We start from the raw sequence: 25,112 nt of genomic DNA on the forward strand, positions 1-25,112 counted from the left end.
AATTTTAAGAGAAGAAGGGTGGAGGCGTTGTCGTAATACATGAAGTCTTGCTTGAGAATGCCCTGGGCACTTGATTGTGGAAGAAAGAATCGAAATTGCAATAACAAAATTCTAATTCTAAAAGAATACTAACAATGTTTTAATTAGACCATAATAATGCTAAGCAAGCTTAATCAAATTCAAAAGAAATCTCAAAGAAATTTCAAACAAACAATAAGAATCCTTAAAGAAATATTAGAAGGATCACAAATATCACTCAAATACATCTCAACTCAATCTTAATTTAATTCGAATTAAAATCCTATTGAACTTCATTCATACTTTAAGCCAAAACTAATTGAATCTTAAATCCTAATAAAATCCTAAACCCTAAATCAAACCCTAAACAAACCTTAAACCAAACCCCAACCAAATCCTAAACCAAATCCTAATCCTAAATCAAATCCTAACCAAATCCTAATCCAAATCCTAAATCCTAAATCAAATCCTAACCAAATCCTAAATCCTAAATAAAATCCTAACCAAATCCTAAATCAAATCCTAAATCCTAAACCAAATCCTAAATCCTAAATAAATCCTAAATCCCAAATCCTAAACCAAATCCTAAACCCTAAACCAAACCCTAATCCAAATCCTAAATCCTAAACCAAATCCTAACTAAATCCTAAATCAAATTCTAACCAAATCTTAAACTAAACAATAAACCCTAATCAAACCCTAAATCCTATCCAAACCCTAATCCAAATCCTAAACCAAATCCTATCTAAATCCTAAATCAAACCCTAAATCCTAAATCAAACCCTAATCAAATCCTAAACCCTAAATAAATCCTAACCAAATCCTAAACCAAACCCTAAATCCTAAATCAAATCCTAATCCAAACCCTAAATCCTAAATCAAATCCTAGTAATTCCTACAACAAATTTAAACCTCAATAACTAATGAATAAATTGTTGATCTTAATTCAAATTTTGCATAATTCTACAAAAATAAGTTAAAATCAAGTACAAAAAAATTGAAAAGGATCGGAGTTACCAATTTGACGATAAACTCAAAAATGTGCTCGGATATTGGCCGGCCTCCTTTTCTATTCTTGATGCCAATCTTCCAGAGCCAATATTTCTTCTTTGCACCCTTCAATTGATCTCAAAATTCTCATACATATAGAAAATCAAGTCTAATATTCTTTCATGTAAGTTTCATTCCAATCCAACTAGTAGATTTTAAAAAATCTTAAAAACCCTCATTAGATCTAAAATTCTATTTTCTGAGACCTTGACCCACTTAAACCTTAATATTCTTCAATTCAAAAATTAGATCAAGCTCAAATTCAAAACACACATTAAACACAACTATAACCATAAACCCAAAAAATTTCACCCATAGATCTATTAAAAAACTCTTAAAATCACCCAAAACGTAAACCCTATTTTATTTCATAAAATCCAAGTCATCCAAAACAAACCTTGACTTTGCAAAGCTCTTACAAAGTCATATCAATTCCAAATCACCCAAAATCAATTCCTATAGAAACCCTATCCAATCTTTTCTCATACCTCACTCTCCGATCTGCCAAAAAGTCCCAAAGTCGTTGTCGAGACTCAGTTTTGTATCCTAGGATCTGTTTTCGACCCTGGTTCATAACCGGCCCTCTTTGGGTATCAATATCTAGTTTTTCTAAGTAATTTTTACTGGAATTTACTCTTAATTTCTTCCTAAAGATGTCTATATTATTTATTTTTCCAATCTATCTTTTTTTGCCTTATTTATGGCCCTACAAAGTAAGTAGAAGTCACCTTTTTAAAAAGGCAGTATTGCTACTAAAAGTTTTACTACCTTCTTATCTTTTATCCATATTTTTCTACTTTTTCTTTTAACTTGGCTCTTCTATAATAAGATCCATGTTATCATCTTTCACTATGTAGTCTTATTACAATACGACAACATATTAATGCTGCAACATGTAAAATTGCATTATTCCACATACATGTAGGTAAATTTGCATGAAAGAGGAGTGGTCGAGTAATGAGTTGTATACGCTTTATAAATGACTCAGCAAGTCTATTTTGAGCATGTTCATATAGAAACAATATGTCAATTCAATTCTTGTTGCAGTACAGTAATCTTTAAAAGATTTTGATGCGAATTCTTTTACATTATCCATACGCAATATTTCTATAGGATAATCAAGAAAATGTGCTCGAAAACAAATAAACATAGATATAAGATTGGCAAACACCATGTTTCAAGTTGATAATAATGAAACATGTGATTGTTCACTTGATGTATCAACAAGGACCAAAAAATAATGAAATGGTTCTGATATTAGATTAATAGAACCACAAATATCACTATGCAATCTTTCAAGCATTAGTGGTAATTCTTGTGGGAGTTTCGAAATTGAAGGCCAAGTAATTATTTTACTTTACACGCATGCACGACACAATTCCATAGAGTCTACATCCGCAAGCTTTAAATTGTACCCAGTTATACATGGAATGATCTTTCTAAATAATGTAGATCCTGAATGTCCTACTTATCCATGCCAGAGAGAAACACGACTCTCTGTGATAGATGATGCAAAATTAAATATAATGGAATGCCAAATCACAATTTGATATAAACCATTTTCTATATCAAAAGCTTTTTCAACAACTTTATGGTTCTTTGCAAGAATCAAACCTCTTTTTTATTTAAAATGGCCGTAGAGAGGTGATAACCATTAATACACACATCTCAGTAGCTCATCAGATTCTGAGGTGCTGAGGGTGCAAACATTGCATGTATATATTTTACCTACAGTAGGTAATTTTACCATCATTGTGCCCTCTTAGAAATAAAATGCATTTGCTTCAGTCATATTTTTAGTTTGCCAAGTTAAAGATTTTTCAATAAAAAATTGTCTATCTCACAAGATAGTATGTATTGTTGTAAAATCAATGAACGCATCATTTGATTCATTATTAGAGGTTTTGTCATTTATACAAGCCTCTAAGTCATCAACACCAATTGAATCCATTGACACATCTATGGTATAAACTTCACGAGCCTCAGCTCGTAGTTTTTTATTTTTTTGGAATATTTTAATAAAATATTTTGAAATACTGCACGCATGTGCTAAATGTCCAATTATTCTACACTTATGGCAAGAACGCATCTTTGATTTTTATTTTCTACTATAATTAATAGTAGAATATTTATTCTTTCCATATGGGTAGAAATAGTCATGACTATGACTACCCTGATATTTATGGGCACATTTTCCATGTTTATATAATTTTTTCTTAGACTTTGAAATATTAAGTGCATGAGATTTTGGAATTGTAGTTCCAATAGGATGAGCTTCCGCATTGCGCAAGAGTAGCTCATTTTGCTTCTTCACAAGAAGTAGATAGGACATGAGATTAGAATGACTCTGAAATTTCATGTTCTTGTATTGTTGTATAAGCATAGCAGATACACGAGAAAATGTAGAGAGAGTTTTCTCAATCATTTCTTCTTCAGAGATGCTTTGTCCACATAATTATAATTGTGAGACAATACTATACATTTCACTATTGAAAGTATTTAAATTTGGAAAATCCAAGACACATAAATGTGTCCAATTATGATATGCACGTGGAAGAAAAATGGTCTTTTGATGATCAAACCTCAATTTAAGATTCTTCCAAAGTTCTATAGGATCTTCCATTTCCAAATATTGATATTGTAATATAGGTACAAGATGACAATGAAGGGAAAGAAGTGCTTTCCAACAAATAGCAGGAAGAATAGAAATACTTATTATAGAAGATTCTTCAAACATAATGGCATCTAAGAGTTATTCTGCAAATAAATTTGCTTTTGCCATTTTTGCCCAAAATAGATAATTATTTCCATCCACAGTCAATATTAGAAATAAAAGAGCTTGAAAATGTTGGGATGCACTGATAATAGTTGGAACTATAGTAGAAGCAGTTGAAGATGTTGAAGCACTCATTATAAATAAATCTATAAAGAAATGCAAGATCAAGTAGAAAAGTTGAGTATAATATATCTTAAAATATAAAGTCAAATAAAATGATAAACTTGAACTTGAAAAATAAAACTATTTTACTTTTTTATTTTTTTTATTTTTTTAATAAGATTGTGGATTAAGGCAGCAGAATAGCAGTAGGACGGCAGGCGGCAACAAGCTGCAGCGGTAGAGTGGAAAGGTAGAGACGACGGCAGGTGGCAGCGGTAGTGGCAACAACGGGCAACAATGGCAACGACAGGATTGGCGGTAGTTTGGCGGTTGCTTGACGGCTATTCGGCAACTGTTCAATAGTAGGCACGGGACATAGTAGGGAGCAAGCTGGGCTAGAGCTCGGCTAGATCAAGTATTCTAAGCAAGTATTCTAAGGAAGCAGCTAATGTATGAGGGGCCAGCAAGAAGAGCAAGAAGATCATGAGACAAATATTGAATAAGAGTAGCAATAGATTTGAAGAGTCAAGTCTATAGCAAAAAAAAAATTGTAATAGTTTATAGAAGAGAGTCATGCTGATAACATGTTGAGAATGTTTAGAAAGACACAAGAGTAGTAGTAAGTAATGCACATACACAAGAATAGTAGTAAGTAATGCACATACACAAGAGTAGTAGTAAGTAATGCACATACACAAGAGTAGTAGTAAGTCATATACACAAGAGGGTTTCTAAGGAGAGAGAGCTTCACACGTTGATCTGGTTGTGTCTCGTATACAAGAAGAGAAAGGAGAGAGGATAAACAGTTCTTCTCTACTAGACTCTAAATATTGTAGCTATGGTATTTATTGTTGTCTACAGTAAATATTATGGAGAGGGCCGGCTACATTTAATGCTCTAAACAGTTTGGACCTCAATTGGACCTCAATTCTTTTTCTTTTTCTTTTTTTGGTTTTGGTGTGTTCAATTGGAGCTCCAAAGTTCACGGACTGCGCAGCAGGTTTTTATTCGTTTCCTGACTAAGTGTGTTTTTTCCTCCGAATAGCAAATTGTGTTGTTTTGGTTCCTAGCGGTTGTACGGTGTGCGACGGTTGGTGCTGTGTGGCAGTTTACTTTCTTCTTCTAGTATTGAGGCTGGACGTCGGCAGAGCCGACGTTGCCCTCCTTGGCTCGAATTGTTGTCCACAAGTGGATACTCGGGTAATCTCTCTTCTTTGGTTGTGAGCGTCTTGCTATTTGTTCTTTTTTTCTTTTGTTCCTACAGAGTTAAAGTGCTAAAGTCAACGACTAGCTTGTTTTTTCTTCTTCTTCTGATGTGATCGATCGGCGGCTCAATGGGCAGAGGATGTAGTTGCAACGCCGAGGAGTGCGTTATTTTCTAGGTCGTGGATTTGTGTCGGTGTAGGAGGGGCATTGCAGCATTGTAGTGCAGAGTGTTGCAGCAGAAGGCGTTCTTCAACGCTTGTTGATTTTAGTGCAATCAGTTACTACGAAGTTGCTGATCGCTGCAGCACTGCCCTTGTAGTAGATGGAGTGATCTCAAGTCAACTTATTGGGTCGACGCTACCGCATTCAGCACCTTCTTTCTCGATATCGGCTCTTGAGAAGGTTTTGAATCTTGGTCATAGTTATTCACTGCGACTAGTCCTATCTTGCGGTGCAGAGTTGGGTGTCGTTCGAGTTGAGATTTAGGTGGTTGCCTGCCTGTGAAATTTTGATCTCCATCCAATTATTGTATTTGCACCTGCCTACTCTCTACGAAGGACTTAAATGGAATTTATTTTTTTCCATTGTCGGGTCGAAGCTGGGAAGTTCTCTTCTCTCCTTTCAATCTTTCTGGCCTACCTCGAAATCGTGTTTTGTTAAATAATGTAGGGCTCTTGTTCCTTTTTGGTATGTGGTTGTCTTATGAAGTACAACATTGTTGTTTGCACCTGCTACTGCAGCCTTGAGGTGGTGCAGCTTGGGTTGGATGGACTGTGCTAGCAAGCCCAAGTGGGAGTTGGAAATCAATTACGACGATCCTGAGTTGGAGAGTTGAAAGTGCAGCAAAGGATCATAACAAGTCATAGAAAAAATTGTCCTTCAAGTATTGAGTGCCTTGTATTGTTTTGGTTATGTGAGAGTGGTTTTTAAGTAGTAAAGAGCAATAAGAGTTTAAGACAAAGTAGAAGACAATTTGAGCAATTAAATTGGAAGCTAGTTAATAGTTGTGAAGTAGAATAAATTATTTATTAGAGTGATTTATTTTAAATCACCACTAAATGTTATTAAGATGTTAGGCATAAATTAAATGCTAATCAATAATTATTGAAATATTAAAATAATTAAATTATTGTGAATTAGAATGGGCTTCCCACTAATGGGGCTTTATTTTAGTTCACACCACGTTGATGACAAGATATGATTACTTTGTTGTAATACAAAGACTAGTGGATATTGTAACAAGTTGAATTATCATAGACTTGGACTATTTCTTATTTGTATACAACTCAATCTAATTGCTCGTTGATTACATTTACCAAAATTTATGAAGATCCATCATGTATTCTATGTATCTCTTTTTGAGCCATATAAGATAGTGGCTATATTTGAAAGAAGAAAAATATCACCTCATTATATAGAAATAGGGAATAATCAAGAATTTAAAATCAAAAGATTCATGTACTTAAAGTAATGCTAAAATAGGTTAGAATATTTTCTACATTGGCATAGATATGATATTGGTAAACACATATAGAAGCCATTTAAGAATCTTACAAATGCAATAAAAAAAAAGTTGATACTTTTTATTGATGAAAAATAATAAAATTCTCTATTGTAATGTATATCAAATTTAATGAGGATTGTATTCTATTTTTTATTCTTCTACATAGTTTTGATATATTTGTAGTACTAAAAAAATAAAATAAAATAAAAATTAGCAAATTCAACTAAAAGCAACCATTTGTTAAGTTATCAAATGAAGCATTGAGATTGTCACAACCTTCAAGACAACATAATAGAATTGAAGACCTTCAAGACTAACATATTCTTCCTTGAATAGATCACAAAATACAATGTGTTTGATATCACGATCTTGAAAGAAACTTCCAATGTTTAATAATATAATTAGATATAAAAACCATCATTGATAGTATTTAAAATATTTTATTTGAAGGTAGTTATGAAGGCCTCAATAATAATCAAATAACAAGGTAACTTTTTTAGCTTGACATAAAATACTATTGATAGTTAAGAGGACCTATCAACTATCTTTGAAGAAAATAAATATCAAAATATGTAATAAATATAATCTTTTATATTGTGGACTTTTTCAATATGTAATCACCACTACTTGTGGAACTTGTCTTTAAAAGGGTGAAATAATATATATATATATATATATATATATATATATAAATAATAATTAAATAGAAATAAATAGAAGTAAGTAGATTTGATAATATCTTATTAAAAAGCTTCTTAGAAGCTCCATAAATATGGATTTGACTTTATATATGTCTATAAATGATTAATAGGTTAAAAACTTGGCTAATAAATTAGCCATGTATTGTACATGTTGGCCACTTATGTTACAAGTTTATCATGTGGTATACATGTGAAACTTATCTTGCAAGTTAGGCATGTACATTGCAAGTTGAATATGCATTGGAGGTCCTATATAACATTGTCATATAGCTTCTACTTAGATGGTATATATAGAGGTAAGAATGAAGCCTTCTTTACTCTTATCAATGCATTTTTTTTTTTTTTTCAATCTTGTTTTAAGTGTCTCAAGTCTTTTTGTCTTTAGCAATAGCCATTCTAGTTTTAATATACTATCTTTGAGTTATTATCTATTCTCTTTTAATGATACAAGAACATACTTATTTTTTATTCTTTATAATTAGTATCTTTGATAAAAGATCTATCATAAGTTGTATCTTTATAATAGGTATATATTTAATAATAGCCCTTTAAATTAAAGAATATTATAAAAATATTATAAAAATAATTTAAAAAGCCATATAGTTAAAAAGATTTGCTAGTAAATTTAGATTGGTACAAAATTAGATTTTATTATATATTGATAGTCAAAGTATTATAAATTTGGTAAAAAAATCAAGTTTATAATTTTAGAACAAAGTTCATAGATATTACACATTAAAAAGATAGGTACAAAAATAGATATTATAAATATGATGAAGAAACTACTAATCAATTAAAAGTTTAATATAGATTTAAATATATTACGTGTAACATATGATTAATAAAAAAATATTTGTATACATGTGATATAAAAATCTATAATTCTTTATATTTTTTTATTTAAATAAATTTAAATAAAGAAGAAGTTGTAAAAACAATGCATTGTATTTCTTCTATTTAATGTTTATAAAACAATGATAGACTTCTTTGCCATTTAATAGATATTCTTATATAAGTTATACTTCTTACTTTTTAACAAATAAATACTTCTTAATTCTTACAAAATAATAATTATATGAATATATATATATATATATATATATAAAGAGATTCAAATTTTATAAAGTAATTCTATTCTATTATTAATTTTAATAAGATATGCAGATATATATATATATATATATATATATATATATATATATATATAAATACGGTTTTAAATTGTATCAATTGAAAAGATTATACCTATTAGAATAATATTGCATTCATTAAATTATTAAATTTTAAAGTACTACATGATATTGTAATAAAAAAGAGTCTCTTTAGGCAAATATACAACTTTTAACTATAATTTAGATGTTCTTAGAAACTATGAGAATTTAATAAAGCTCAAATTAATAAGGCATTTTCATTTTTAATCTTTATAAAAAATTATTATGGTAGAAAATCTAAGATATATAAGATGATAAAAGAAATGTGTCAAAAAAATTAATCGAAATAAAACTAATAATGATGTGCTTATATATAGAAAAATTTAAAAATCTTAGTTATAAGTAAACTAAGCAATATTGATCAATAAGTGTGTTGCAATCAAATATAACAATTCAGATCAAAGGATAAACACAATTATATGTAATTTAAAGTTAAATAAAAAAATATTAATTATAAAGTTTTAAAATGAGATTTAAAAATGAGATTTGATGTGTAAACAATAAAAAAGGGATATTTCAAAATACTTCAACAATAAAATATATGACATTAAAAAATTAAAAATATTAGATATAATAATTTAAATATTATATATATATATTATATATTTTCATGTTTCCATCAATATAATTTTTTTTTTATTGATTTGAGCTTTATTAAATTCTCATAGTTTCTGAGAACATCTAAATTATAGTTAAAAGTCATATATTTGCCTAAAGAGACTCTTTTTTATTACAACATGTTGTATTTTAAAATTTAATAATTTAATGAATGCAACATTATTCTAGTAGGTAAAATTTCATTGATATAATTCATTGATAAAATTTTAAACCATATAAAAACATATGTATATATGCATCTTATTAAAATTAGACTCAAAATCACAAATGAATGGAAATTGATAATAAAATAGATTTATTTTACTATATATATATATATATATATATATATATATATATAATTCTATTGAGCTAAAAATCAAAGCTTCTAAAATTCTAAAAATGTTTTTAGAAAATATTCTAAATATTTTGCAAGAATAAAGAAGTATTTATTCACCAAGAAGTAAGATGAAGTAAGAAGTAGAACTTATACAAGAATATCTACTGAATAGCAAAGAAGCCTATCAACATTAATAGTTAGAAATAATAAAATATTAATTAGAAAAAGAAATTAATTAAAGAAGCATTAAAAAGATAAAAGAAGTAATAGCCAAGGTTTATAAGTGGTGCAAAAAAGTAATGTATTGGAAAGAAATTAAGTAAGTAGCAACAAATGAGAGAAACTCAGTTAAGAAAATAATTTAGAAAATTATTTTATGTGATCATAGAACAATCAGAATTTGAAGCTATAGAATGATAAAATTTAAAAAATGGGTCTACGGAAAAATCAATATTTTATTAAATTTTAGAAAAAAAATAAAAAATATATATTGATATTATTTTAAAATTATATACAATTCCTTTTATATTTTAATCTTCTAAATAAAATTTTTTACATTTACTTTTTTATAATAGTATTACCAATCTATACTCTTTTGACAAACAAGTTGTGTTATATTCAAAGTCCTAAACAATATTTTTAGTTTCTTTTCAAGATAAAACCACATTGTACATTAAAATAGATACTCTTCTTTTAACTCTACACATAGAAGAAGAAAAATAAATAAATAAAAACGCACATCACAATAGTGTAACAAAAAAAAAATCCTTTAAGTTTTTTTACTGTATAAAATCAAGTCAAACAACTAGGTTTGCAATAGGTCCACTTCAAAGAACTGGTTTTTACAACAATTCAAAAAGTTGCTCTTAATTATATACTATATATATAATCACCATATTTAGTTTTATATATATATATATATATATATAATTTCAATTTCATGGCCTCTTCTTACACTAAACTATCTTTGAATGCCAAGACTTCCAAAGAAAAACTCTTCACCAAATAATAAATTTTTGTAAATCTTTTGTACCACAATCTATCAAAACGGACTTCTAAATATATATAAAACCTAGTAAAATAAAATTCGAAATGAATTCTCCACCAAGTCATGTCTGAATGCATCAACCTCATCTGCTCCCCCTCCTCCCGTATGAAGCAATAATCCAACAAGCCTCTAAGATTGCAAGCCTGTGGATGCTTGAGGGTCTAGAACTCAACAGAACCTCATGAACTTATAGCTTATAGCGGTAGGTACATGCAGCTGGGATGGGGTGCCCTGCCCGGCCAAGCATGATTGCACTGCCAAGACAGCAACTGATCACGGCCGCAGGAGCATCCTCTTCTGGTGACCGCAGAGATGTGTCGCAGAAACCTCCCTTCTCAATCGACTGGCTCCACCATCGTGGGCCGTCGGATCGCAGTTTCCGCTAAAATTAATCTCAACCGCCGATCGGATTACTGAGAACAGAGGGAGGGAACGTCGAGGAACCAGGGGGCGGGCAGTTTGGGAACTCAGAACCCATTTCTCCTTGGGCCCGCACTGATCCTTCCTCACATGGGGTGCTGAAGTTTGTTTAGGGGGATGCCCCATCACTCTTCTTTCAAACTATATTTTTTTGTTGTCATACACAACAGCCCACGATGGCGGAGCTAGTCGATTGAATAGGGAGGTTTCTGCGACATGAAGTGACGAGGCCAAGAGTATCCCAGCCAGAGCCCTAGAACCATAACTTAGCATCTGCCCAGCTTTCTCCTCCTCGAAAGCCGCACTAATTTAAGTAAAAAGAAAGTTCACGTTCAGCTTGCAGACACGAGAGGTATAGTAAGCGCCAGCTACGATAGATCGAATATAAAACACACACCACTTATCCCAGGCTAATGGTGGCGAGGGACGCAGAAGATGCCGGCTCCCTAGTCCGAGTCAATGGATCAGTGTCCGAATGGGACAAACAAAGTTGCTAAAAGTAAACATGAGTGGTCGGGCTGGTATATTTCAGCCAAGCTTCCGAAAACTCTGTAGTTATATTTAAATTTAGCAATGTTTCATTTTAATGCACAATGGAAAACATTGAGCTGACCCAATTTGGCTTAAATCAAAACATTTCACAATCGCGTCCAAGGAAAACAAACAGTAATTTTTATTTCTTCCTTAGAATTCACACCCTGTAAATGCAAATAAAGCTTTTTGCCTTTCAAATTTTGGTTGAGTACTTCTGGTTAAGATTTATTCCATTGTAAATTCTTGATTTAAAGGAATTGCTTCTCTTTTGACATTTTGAATATTTTATATGATTAAATTTAAAAAATCTATACAAATTATGAATATAAATTGAATTTTATAATTTAAGTTTGTAAGTAAATGGATTTTTTTATATGTATAATAAATAAATTAAATTTTTCATAATCTAACTTGTTACAAGATCAATTAGTCTATATATAGTCAATTATAAAACAAAGTAACTGTACTTTATTACCCATTTTAAATTATTTAATTTTATTTATATATATTAGAGAGAATATTAAAATAAATTGTAAATAGAATATAGATCCTACCTCCACCAAATCCAATTTATATTCTATTATAACTTGTTGTAAATAGAATATAGATCCTACCTCCACCAAATCCAATTTGCTCTACTCTCAAATATACTTTGCTCTAATCTAATCTCAGATCTATTCTACTTAGCTCTCATGTTTAATATACTTTGCTTTCAAATCTATTATGCTCCATTCCAAGATTTATTTTGCTTTCTAGATCTTTGATTACAGCAAAATAAACTTAAGAGTAGAGCAGAGTAGTTTTGGAAACACAGCATAGTTGTTTTGAGAGTGGAGTAGAATAGATTTGACAATGGAGCACAGTAGATTTGAAAGTTGAGTATAACAAACCTAAGATTGGATTAAAAAAAAAAGATTTACAAATAGAGCAAAAAATATATGGCAGAAGTAGGATTTGTATTCTATTGACAATAGGTTAGTTTAAAAAATGTATGAATTGATTTCATATTATGATATATATATATATATACATACATACATACATACATAATTTATAGTTCTTCTGTATATGTATATAGATATATTTTTTTGCAAAATATTTTGTTATAAGATTGTTATTATAAAAAATATAAATTATGAAATTAATTATAATTAGGAAAATAGTGTTTGTTAAATAGATTTTTTTAGTTTACTGAATAAAAATATTTATTTGAGTTTATGTAAAAATTACGATAATTATATTAGTAATAATCTATTATCTTCTTTAAAAAATATTTAAAAAATATTAATTAAATTTTTATCTACATAGGCTTTTAATTAATTTTGTTTAAAAGTATGATATTAAAAGTATATTATACTATTTTATACATTTTCAAAACTTAGGAAAAAAAATGTCGTATTGTGTTGTATTGTGTCTCAATAATATGTTAGTTTGGCAAAGTAAAAAAAAGAAAAAGGGTTGATAATAACAAATTAAATAAGCAACTAAATAGATATTTTGATGTAATATATTTAAAACTTGATGATATACTATTGAATATTGATATCTATAGAAATTGTAGGATACACAGAAGTTGAATATTTTAAAAGAAGTAGATTAATGAGGTATTGCACAATTAATAAATATTCTTCTAATATCTCATTTCACATTGTTTTTTTTATACAATGTTCTACTATTAAGAAAATAAAAGAAAGTATATGATTAGCATTCTGCTGCTTTTAAAAAGACTACATAAAGGAACAGGTGGCAAACATGAGGATCTTTAGAGGGAGATGATAGACTTCGTGAAGGAGACATTTTTGTAGATCGTACGTGAGGCAACGACAAGGAAACTCAATGGCGGGGGGAGAGGGGGGGGTCCATGTCAGCACACGGCCATGCATGCGAAGCAGAGCCTCTCGGGAGCGATCCAGGGGGCACAACCTCATAATGCGAAGGGGTGAGCCCCCAGCCACACCCCCAAACGAGGTTGGCATGGGTGAACCAGGCCAATTTGGATCCCCCCATCAACGTGATTCTCATGGGAGGAGCCCCCCCCCCCCCCCCGCTCTGATCCTGCTCTCAGCCCTGCGAAGCGAGTTTTGCATGGGACAGTCAATCCCATCGCATTGTGTCCAAGCGTTGGACGCCCTCTGACACAAAACTTTTCAGACAACGCAGTTTCAGAAATTTTCTGAAACCTGAGCACAATCGGGAGTGGCTGCATCGGAAGCGTCCATGGTCGATGGATAAGGGATCGAAGGGTGCTGGTCCTCCACCTCGACGGGAATGTGCAGTGTGCGACGGGGCGAATCGCAGTGGAATCGGACAAATAACCGGTTACCACCCTCCGCAGTATATAAATCATTCCGGATGATAGCTATATCTCAGTGCTCATCTCAAGCATCCAGTGAGACTATCTGGGTATCAGTCGCATTTAATTGAAGACTCCGCGGTAAGCAGGACGCGACATGTGGCCGGAAGCCTATCAGCCCGTGTTGTTGGATCTTTGTGTGCATTCCCTCGTTGTGCAATGTTCTTTGCCCCAAATCCTTCAGCTGGCGGACTGCTGTCGTTGCTAATTGAATAGCTCAATCAGTGATCCTTGACTTTGCAGGGATAGTCGACACTTCAACATGGCGTCCAGCTCCAGGGCCTTGTACCTTTTCATATTCTCTCTGGCACTATGTCACTCAGTCAATGCGGGGATGAGCAACGTCGAGAAAATTCAGCTGGCTTTCAAGCAGATCACCACTGCGTCCGACAACCTCCGCAAGGAAACGCAGTTGATCAACATCATCAATGCTCCGCTCCAGGGTTCCAAGATTGCTGAGGGATTCGCTAAAATCATCAGCGCCATCGCCGAGTACACGATCAAGATTAACGAGGGTGGCGTCAAGAACGACAACAGTCCTCTGCCAGACGCGGACGCTAAGCTCGTCGTGCAATCCCTGACGACCTTCGTGCAGGTGCACCAGGCATTGCTCAATGTGGTGATCGGCAAGCACGGCCTCCTTACTTTGATCCCGTTCTTCGAGCCCATCAGGTTGTCGCTGGTGTCCCTGGAAGCAACCATAGACGCCTTCGCGTTTGCCCTCATCGCCGAAATCCCCACCCAGAAGCCCGCCGCAGATGTGCAATTCGGGTCCCTCAGTATAACTCTCCAGGTTGCCATCACCACCTACTCGTCGCCCATATTGGAATCGAACAACCTGCAGGAGATGAACACTACTGAGAAAATCGTGCTGGCGTTCAAGCAGATCACCACTGCGTCCGACAACCTCCGCAAGGAAGTGCAGCTGATCAACATCATCAATGCTCCTCTCCAGGGCTTCAAGATTGCTGAGGGATTCGCTAAAATCATCAGCGCCATCGCCGAGTACACGATCAAGATTAACGAGGGTGGCGTCAAGAACTACAACAGTCCTTTGCCAGACGCGGACGCCCAGATCGTGGTGCAATCCCTGACGACCTTCGTGCAGGTGCACCAGGCATTGCTCAATGTGGTGATCGGCAAGCACGGCCTCCTTACTTTGATCCCGTTCTTCGAGCCCATCAGGTTGTCGCTGGTGTCCCTGGAAGCAACCATAGACGCCTTCGCGTTTGCCCTCATCGCCGAAATCCCCACCCAGAAGCCCGCCGCAGATGTGCAATTCGGGTCCCTCAGTGTAACTCTCCAGGTTGCCATCACCACCTACTCGTCGCCCATATTGGAATCGAACAACCTGCAGGAGATGAACACTACTGAGAAAATCGTGCTGGCGTTCAAGCAGATCACCACTGCGTCCGACAACCTCCGCAAGGAAGTGCAGCTGATCAACATCATCAATGCTCCTCTCCAGGGCTTCAAGATTGCTGAGGGATTCGCTAAAATCATCAGCGCCATCGCCGAGTACACGATCAAGATTAACGAGGGTGGCGTCAAGAACTACAACAGTCCTTTGCCAGACGCGGACGCCCAGATCGTGGTGCAATCCCTGACGACCTTCGTGCAAGTGCACCAGGCATTGCTCAATGTGGTGATCGGCAAGCACGGCCTCCTTACTTTGATCCCGTTCTTCGAGCCCATCAGGTTGTCGCTGGTGTCCCTGGAAGCAACCATAGACGCCTTCGCGTTTGCCCTCATAGCCGAAATCCCCACCCAGAAGCCCGCCGCAGATGTGCAATTCGGGTCCCTCAGTGTAACCCTCCAGGTTGCCATCACCACCTACTCGTCGCCCATATTGGAATCGAACAACCTGCAGGAGATGAACACTACTGAGAAAATCGTGCTGGCGTTCAAGCAGATCACCACTGCGTCCGACAACCTCCGCAAGGAAGTGCAGCTGATCAACATCATCAATGCTCCTCTCCAGGGCTTCAAGATTGCTGAGGGATTCGCTAAAATCATCAGCGCCATCGCCGAGTACACGATCAAGATTAACGAGGGTGGCGTCAAGAACTACAACAGTCCTTTGCCAGACGCGGACGCCCAGATCGTGGTGCAATCCCTGACGACCTTCGTGCAAGTGCACCAGGCATTGCTCAATGTGGTGATCGGCAAGCACGGCCTCCTTACTTTGATCCCGTTCTTCGAGCCCATCAGGTTGTCGCTGGTGTCCCTGGAAGCAACCATAGACGCCTTCGCGTTTGCCCTCATAGCCGAAATCCCCACCCAGAAGCCCGCCGCAGATGTGCAATTCGGGTCCCTCAGTGTAACTCTCCAGGTTGCCATCACCACCTACTCGTCGCCCCTCGCCAAGCTCGGGGAGACGATGAAAGAAATTGCGATATCCGCTTAGAAAGTTTTTTGCGCCATCGTGAATATATGATAGACGGTTGTTAATGGAAGAGAGGTGTGTGTGATAGCCTTCTGCAAGACGAGTTTTAGTATGTAAATAAATGCTGCACCATATGGGCCGTTTTATCGTATGAAATACAGTGCAGTAATGGCTTTTGCTCCATTCGGAGGCGTAAAGGAAAGTCTATCACCTTCATGGCTGTGATACCTATATTACATGTTAGCATATAATTTGTGGTAACGTCTTTTTTGCATCTTGTCTCACAAACAAAAAACCATCCCCTCATGGATATTGTCTGATTCCAGATCCGGTTCTGTGAAATCATGACCGTAAAAACAATTTCATGTTAAATAACGTCGGAAGTATAAAAGCCGAGAACGTGAGTAGTAAGAATGAATCGTGTAACACAATGAGATACACTTAACGTTTAATACCGCAATACGTTACTGTTCGTGTTTCCATGTCTCCAGTTCTCTATTGACGACATTCACATAGAAGTAATGAAGTTAATGCCGAGTGTGTGATGGAATGCATACTTCTACGTGTATTTCCATCAACATATCCTCGATCTATTTTAGCTGCATCTATTTGATTTTTCGAAATTCATCGTCCTCAACCAAAGCACATTTACTTCATCTGTTTACTTCATCTACTGGGAGATAAAAATACTTGATGTTGATCTTATCTGGCTTTCTAGAGATCTAAAGCTACATCTTAAACTCATAATGCATGGTTAAGTAAGTAAGAAATGAGACATGGAATTGTTGAAAGAATTGTTTGCTTTTAATTAGAATCATAATAATCATTGTGAAAAATTACAAAATGAGGGTGAGTGTATTTACAGTTGCCATGACGATGAGGTTTTTTTAATCACTGTTTGATCTGAGTAAGCCTATATTAGCTATAACTATCTAAAGTGGCTTAACTGTCATGTTTAATTAAATATGTGTTTAATACATGGAAATCGTATCATTATAACTATTTCTAATTTCTTCTTTTTTAATAATTATCATACTAATTCTTCTCTTTTTTTTTTCTTTTTTTAAATTATTTATACTTAATTTATTTCTTTTTTTTCTTTTAGATTTTTTTATACTAAGTCTTTTTTTATTGTTTTCTATTTTGTTTAGAATTTAATAAAAAAATGTATAGAGATTATAGTTAAAAATATAAAATTAGGAGTTAAAAATTAAGTATATATCTTAACATAATCTTTTGTTCATAAGTTTAAATAATTAAGATAATTTTTTTTTACTTGAAGAATAAATTTCTTGTATAAATAAGTGTTTAAGCCTTACTAAAGCTCACAAAGTAGTGTGTGGGTTGTCTTATAAGGGCTAAAAGGCCATAGGCTTATCCTCCTACATACATCCAAGGTGCTACAACATATGTAGGATATATGTATCTTCTTTCTTACAAGTACTACTTTGGATGTTGATTACTATGATTTATATTAATAAAACATGTTTTCTTTTGCAATTTTGAATTCACTTTAGTGTTAAAAAGACCTAGTTAGTCAAGGATATATTTAAGCTCTCAAATATTTCTCCAATTATTTATAATAGCTTTCTAAGGTGTTAAAACTATTTTCACCAAATTCTTGAAAATATGTTGTAAAATATCTTTATTTATTATTGTTATTTTTTTATATAATTTAAAAAATTTTAATAGTTTTTAAAGATTATAATATTATTTTAAAGCTACTTTAGTATACATTTATAAATTATTTTAGTAATAAAATAAATTTAAATTAGTTATTTGTTTATTCTATATATATAATTAAAAAAACCATGATGTTTCTTTTTTGTATTTTTTCTACCTTCTATCTAATATTTATAAGTATTTAATATATTTTAATATGATACATATGATACATATGATTTTAACACCATGTAAGATAAAATCTTTATAACTAAATACTAATCATTAAAATTTAAAAAATATATCAAATTAACTAAGGTATTTATTTCTAAGACTAATTAAGACTTTAGTTTAATGAATTTTTACTTAATTAGACTCGTTTAATTTATAAAATCTTCTAAATCTTAAAAAATACTTAAATAATAACATATATTTTTAATCTTAATATTTTTATATTTAAACAACATTAAAACTTGGTTTTTAATAATTCCACCAATTAATATGCATTGGTGGAATTTCTATTTTTTTTTAGTTTTTTTTAGTTCTTTTTTCTTTTTTCTTTTTCTTAATTATAGTTACATTATTAATTTTTTTTTACAAGTCTTTGTTCTATCTATGTATCTTTGATTATTATTTTTAATTTTTTTATTCTAAAGTATATTTTTTATAATATAAATTAAATAGGCTATCAATCTTATATGTAATATTAATTAAAAAGATATCATATTAAAAAAATCACTTAGATTAGTACAATAAAAAAATAATAAAAGAAAAAAATTAAAAATATCATTTAATTGATTTATAAATTAAACTTCTTTTCATATAATCTTTGGTTTAAGCTTTGGTACTCTAGACACATATCTATCCCCAATTCTGTAATGTGGCATTTTTTTTAAACTTTGTTATGAGTTTAATTAAGACTCAATGATCAAACTCAAATCCCTCCAAATCATATTATCTTTTATCAAGTATCACTCTATAATACAACTCAATACTACTAATTTTGATAAAATAAATAAAAAAAGAATATAATCTAAAGTTGAAAAGAATTCCACATTAGCCACAATTACAAGTTGAAAATAATATTACTTTGTTCAAAATTATATTATACATAGTATTATTTTGCTCAAAATCTACAAGACAAGAATAGAATGGAATAGTATAGAGAATAAAGATTATACAAGTTAATTATATTTGATATCAATTTAATAGAATAATGGTAGCAACAAAAGAAAAAAGAAGCACTTCAATTTGGTCTTATTATACACTTATGCTACTTCTATTTAATTATGGCGGCTAATTGTCTTTGCTTTAGCAACTACTTATTATTTTGCCTTAATTGATCTAACTTGGATGTGTGGTTTTTAAAGAAGTTAGATATTTTTAGTTTGTCTTATATTCTACACTCTAAAAATTAGTCCAATTAGGATGTTTGGTTCTTATATGAGGTGGATATTTTTGACATGCTCTAGATTGCTATGTTTTATTATCAAATTTTAAATAGGTCAAATATTTCCAATCCACCTTTAATTAATTGGTTTAGATTTTTTTTGCTTTTTAGATCTTAATAATCTATATTTTTTTCTAAGTTAATTGAATAGTCTAAAATAGGCTCATGTCTTTGTTTTATGACCAATCTATTGACAATTGCTATTTTTACTTGGTTATTTTTAAAACTTTTTGATACATAAACTTCATTTAATATTGCGTGAATTAACTTGAATGTTGTCTTTCTTGAAATTTTTTGTCATTATTTTTTTTCTATTTAGATTTCAACTATTAAAATTTTCTCAATTTTTTTATCTTATCTTCTAGATAGTGTAGTTAAGACTTGTTCTTATGTAGGTTAGTTATAAGCTATTATACTACAATTTTTGTTGGTTCCAATATTTTTTAACTATTGCTTATTTCTTCTAAACAATATTATATCTATTCTTTGTAAAATTTGGATCTTCTATTGTTATTGTCATTGTCAATGTTAATTTTGGTGTAATATATTTTTATTTTGTTCCTTATTTTAAGTATCTTTCCCAATCCTCTCACTATGCTCTTTTATTTCTTTTTATTCCAACTTACTTCATGCTAAAATCTCATTTATTTTAGCAATTCTTTTTATTTCTAATTTTATTTTTTTATCTTCTTGTACTAAAAATAACTTCTATCTTTCTTTCTATAAAGGCTATATCTTTCACCAAATTCTCTAAACAAAATGGTTGATCTATTATTTTTTTAAATTTTTTTTATATATCTTTTTTTTTACAAAAATTATCCTTTTAAATTAAAACTTTAATTTTTTAAAGAAAATATATTTAATTTTTTTAATATTTTTATTTTATTCTAAAAATAAATATAAAATATTCTTAAAAATTAGTAAATTTTAGATGCTTTTGGATTTTAGATTGAAGTTGCTACTACTATCATAAAGCTGAAGCTTTTTGATACAATCTTTTTTTTGGCAGATCTTTCTTTCTTCCAAAGATTTTTTTTCTTTCGAATATTTTTTATCTTCTTTTTTATCTTTATTAGTCTAAATATAAATTTTTATGTTGATATGTATCTTTTATTATGGTACTATAAGTTCTTTTGGTAGACTTTGCCTATCAATTTCTAATAGCCTTTGTGAAGTATTTAAAAAAAGAAAAGAAATAAGAATTACTTTATTCTTAATTCTTCTTAGCAAAAATATGATTCAAAAAATCAAAAAATTTATAATTTTAGAATAATAATTCTCATTATAGTACCAAAAATTATAATTATTAGGTAAAATTAGTATAATAATATTTAAATAAAAAATTAATATTAATTATAAGAATAAAAATCTATATAAGAATCTCCTTATAATATTCCAACTTTCAAAGACAACATAATAGCTATATTTTTACAAGTGTTCTATAAGACTTGAAATTCATCAATGTTCAATTGTTTGGCGTAATTGAGATTATTGCAACTGATTGATGGATACTGTCATGGACATATGCATGTAAGCCAATAATTACATGTATAAATAGATGAAAGTAAGTAAAAATAGATAAAAGTAAGTTAATTCTATAGTATTTGATATAGAAGCTTCATAGATGCTGCTTTGACTTTATAGGTATCTATAATTGACTTTTTGGGATTAGAAATGTGGTCAACAAGTTAGCCATGTGCCACACATGTTGTTAGCTTGAAGACTAAGCTAATTATGTGGCCCATATGTAAAAAAACTTGCCTTGTAAGTCAAGGCATGTATCCTACAAAGTCAACATATATTGGAGGTTCTATAGAATGTTGCCACATAGCCTCTAGTTAGATAGTATATATAGAGACAAGAGTGAAGCCTTCTTCACTCTTGTCAACTCCTTTCTTGCTTCCAATCTAGTTTCAAGGATCTCTATTTTTCTTGGCTTTTGATGATAGCCATTCCAATTTCTTTCTTAATATATATATATCAAGTTATTTCTATTTTGTCATCTTTCTATGAGAGAAGTCTCACTTATTTATTTGTCTTTATCATGTTCTTGTCCTTGACAGATTGACAAGAGTACACTTACAATATCAAAGCTTTGTCTAATCTTGATTAAGAGTGGATTATCCCATTTTCTTGATAAGACACAAGCATATTAGAAGTTATGGATTACCCTCTTCTAAACTACTATTATCTTTAGTATTTTCTTTGTTCTCAAGTCCTTTCTTCTATTTATCTAGAGCGATGTTAGACATCTTCTCTTTTTTAAGTGTTATCATGGGAGAACTTACTGAAATGAAGAGTGCAATGGCACAAATGTAAGAGCAATTGAAGGAGTTAATGCTTGCGATGCATCAATTCAATTTACCACGACAAGGAGCAACAAGATTGGCAGGAAGTGAAGATATAGAAATGATCGAAGCTGCTTCAACATCTGCACCAAATTATGTCCTTTCTTCTATGGTGGAACGTCCTTCCAATATTAGAGAACCAAGAATTACCCTATCCGAGAAGTTTGATGGCACTAGGTTCAAATTTCGAGGATTTATCAATCAAGTGCAACTTGTGATTGAACTTCAACCCCAAAGCTATCCAACTCCAGCATCGCAAGTTAGATTCATTGGTATGCTTCTTTTAGGTTCAATACTATCATAATTTTCATCTTTTTTTGAACGACGAGATCCAATATTGGATAATCTAGAAGCTTTTTTGGCAAAGTTTCGATCCATGTATGGAGAACATGATGCAATTCGTGTTGCAACCAATAAGATCCATATTTTACGATAAGACAATTAATAAGTAACGTTGTATGCTTTACAATTTTGACAACTTGTAACTGATATCAAGTGGGATGATGCTGCATTTATTAGCCAATTTCTCTATGGATTATAATATAGTATAAAAAAATTAATGCTCAACTTATCTGATCGTCAAACATTGAGTTAAGCAATTGACTTTGTTGTGAAGTGCAACAATCACCTTTTTGAATTTTGATCTGAGAACTGTACAAGTGGACCTCAGTATTACTATAATTCAATGGCAACACTAAGACCTCTTCAACACATACATTCGGAAGTAGAGGATATGCAAATTGATGCAGTATGTTTCAAACCTCTTACTAAGCAAGAAAAGACTCATTGTTGTCAAAAAGGACTGTGCTTATATTGTGGAGAACCTAAGCATAATGCTTAACATTGTTCAAAGAAGCGATGCAACCATAAAATGAGGAATACGGCGATTAAAGAAGATAGCATGTCAAAAAATGAATTTGTCTAGCTACAATAGGGACCGTGTGGCTAGAACCTTGTACAATGCTTAGTAAAAGTCCTATCCTCTCCTTAGAATCCTCTCCATGTTTTACAATAAATGTTATTCTACGACCTAAACATTTCAAAGCCTCTGCCTTGCTAGATTCAAGAGCCTCAGTATGTTTCTTAAATGAAAACTCTGCTAAAAGATATAGCATATTTTTAGTAAAGAAAACTAAACTTGTTCAATTAGAAGTCATAGATGGTCGTCCGTTGTCTTCAGGAGATGTTACTCATGAAATCCTTCCTATAGAAATAGCAATTAATGGTCATAGTAGCTTTATAATATTTAATATCATTAGATCTCTTTCTAATCCAATCATTTTAGGTTTATCGTGGCTAAAAAAATATAATCTTAAAATAGATTGGACTTCTCATAGTCTTGACTTTTCTAAAAGTATAACTAAGAGTGTAATTAATCAAGTAGAAAGTCATAAGTCTAGTATAATTAAACTTATATTTGTAGGTACAAGTACTTTCTTGCATGCTATAAAAGTAGGATCACCTTCTGTCATTTATGCCACACCTGTTTTTATTGGTGGAAAGACTTCAAGTCGTATTTTAATCTAATATCAAGATTTTCAAGATGTATTTGAAAAAAAGAATGTGAATACTCTTTCAGAACATCGTTCCTATGACTGCTCAATTGACCTTCTGTCACGGATATACATATAATTACCTACAAGAGTCGATAAAAGTATGTAAAAGTAGATAAAAATTGGTTAATTGTACAATATCTTCTAGAAAAGCTTCCAAGAATCTTCATAGATGCTGCTTTGACCTTATATGAGTCCATAGTTGACTATTAGGTTAGAAACTTGGTCAACAAGTTAGCCATGTGTCACACATGTTGGTAGCTTGAAGGACAAGCTAACTACGTAGTCCACTCATAGAAAACTTGCCTTGCAAGCAAAGACATGTGGCCTAGAAAGTCAACACATATTAGAGGTCTTATAGAATATCGCCACGTGGCTTCTAGTTAGATAGTATATATAGAGGCAAGAGTGAAGCTCTCTTCACTCTTGTCAACTCCTTTCTTGCTTCTAGTCTAGTTTCAAGGGTCTCTAGTTTTCTTGTATTTTGGCAATAGCCATTCCAGTTTCTCTTTCAATATATATATTTGTTTATTTACCTCTCTTTGAGTAAAGGCTCACTTGTGTGAATTATTTTTCATCGAGTTCTTGTCCTTGACAGATTGACAAGAGTACACTTACAATATCAGAGTTTTATTTTTCTTGAGTAAGAGTGGATTACCCCTTTCTCTTGACAAGACATAAGCGTATTAGAAGTTTGCGGATTATCCACTTCTAAATTGATATTGTTCTTAGTATCTTCTTTGTTATCAAGTCTTTTTTTTTTTTTTGTCTTGAGCAGTATCAAACAAATTTTTCTTCTTAGTGTCATTATAGCATAGCTTGTTGAAATGAAGAGTGCAATGGCACAAATGCAAGAGCAAATGAGGGAGTTAATGCTTGCGATGCATCAATTCAATTCACCAACACAGGAAAGAACAAGAATAGTAGAAAGTGGGGATATAGAGATGATCGGGGCTGCTACAACACTTGCAACAAATCACGTTCCTTCTCTTATTCTACAACACCCTGTAAGCACTAGAGAACCAAGAATTGCCTTACCCGAGAAATTTGATGGTACGAGATCAAAGTTTCGAGGGTTCATCAATCAAGTACAATTGGCAATTGAACTTCAACTGCAAAGCTATCCAACTCCAGGATCACAAGTCAGGTTTATTGACACTCTACTTTCTGGTTCTGTATTATCGTGGTTTTCGTCTTTTTTTGAACAACGAAATCCAATATTGGATAATTTGGAAGCTTTTTTGGCGGAGTTTCGATCTATGTATGGTGAACACGATGCAACTCGTGTTGCAACAAATAAGATCCGAATTCTGCGACAAGGAAATTGCTCAGTAACAGTATATGCTTCACAATTTCGACAACTTGTAATTGACATCAAGTGGGATGATGCTGCACTCATCAGTCAATTTCTTTATGGATTGCAATACGAAGTAAAGAAATTGATGCTCAACTTACTTGATCCTCAAACTTTGAGTCAAGCAATCGATTTTGTGGTAAAATGTGATAATCGACTTTTTGAATTTTGATCCGAGAATCATTCACGGGAACCTCAACGTTATTACTCAATGGCAACATCAACATCTTTACCAAACGTACATTCGGAAGTAGAAGACATGCAAATTGACGTGGTACGTTTTAAACCCCTAACTGAGCAAGAAAAGATTTGTCGTCGTCAAGAAGGATTATATTTATATTGCGGAGAACCTAAGCACACTGCTCAACATTATCCAAAGAAACGACTCAACTATAAAATGAGGGGTACTACGATCAAAGAAGACAACATATCAGAAAACGGATTCGTCCAGCTACAATAGGGACCATGCAGCTGGAACCTTGTACAATTCCTAATGAAG

The 25,112-nt window shown here is 32.2% G+C and overlaps 1 protein-coding gene and 1 long non-coding RNA gene across 3 annotated transcripts; both read left to right on the plus strand.

The window, feature by feature from the left end:
* The first annotated feature begins 4,903 nt into the window (after nucleotides 1–4,903).
* Nucleotides 4,904–6,408, plus strand: LOC149987874 (uncharacterized). Its single transcript, XR_016506185.1, has 2 exons — nucleotides 4,904–5,146; nucleotides 5,893–6,408. It is a non-coding gene; the product is annotated as an uncharacterized LOC149987874 (long non-coding RNA).
* A 7,479-nt stretch (nucleotides 6,409–13,887) lies between these two features.
* LOC112291799 (uncharacterized) lies at nucleotides 13,888–16,429 on the plus strand. Of its 2 annotated transcripts, none has more exons than XM_024539702.3 (2): nucleotides 13,888–13,941; nucleotides 14,086–16,429. In XM_024539702.3, exon 2 carries the CDS (start codon nucleotides 14,123–14,125, stop codon nucleotides 16,265–16,267), a length of 2,145 nt encoding a protein of 714 aa, XP_024395470.2. In that variant the 5' UTR covers nucleotides 13,888–13,941; nucleotides 14,086–14,122; the 3' UTR covers nucleotides 16,268–16,429. The 2 variants fall into 2 exon arrangements, with proteins under 2 accessions (XP_024395470.2, XP_024395469.2); XM_024539701.3 differs by having other exon boundaries at nucleotides 14,104–16,429.
* The last annotated feature ends 8,683 nt before the right edge of the window (nucleotides 16,430–25,112 follow it).

This window comes from Physcomitrium patens, chromosome 14 (genome assembly GCF_059467195.1).
Source record: "Physcomitrium patens ecotype Gransden chromosome 14, ASM5946719v1, whole genome shotgun sequence".
Lineage (NCBI taxonomy): Eukaryota > Viridiplantae > Streptophyta > Bryopsida > Funariales > Funariaceae > Physcomitrium > Physcomitrium patens.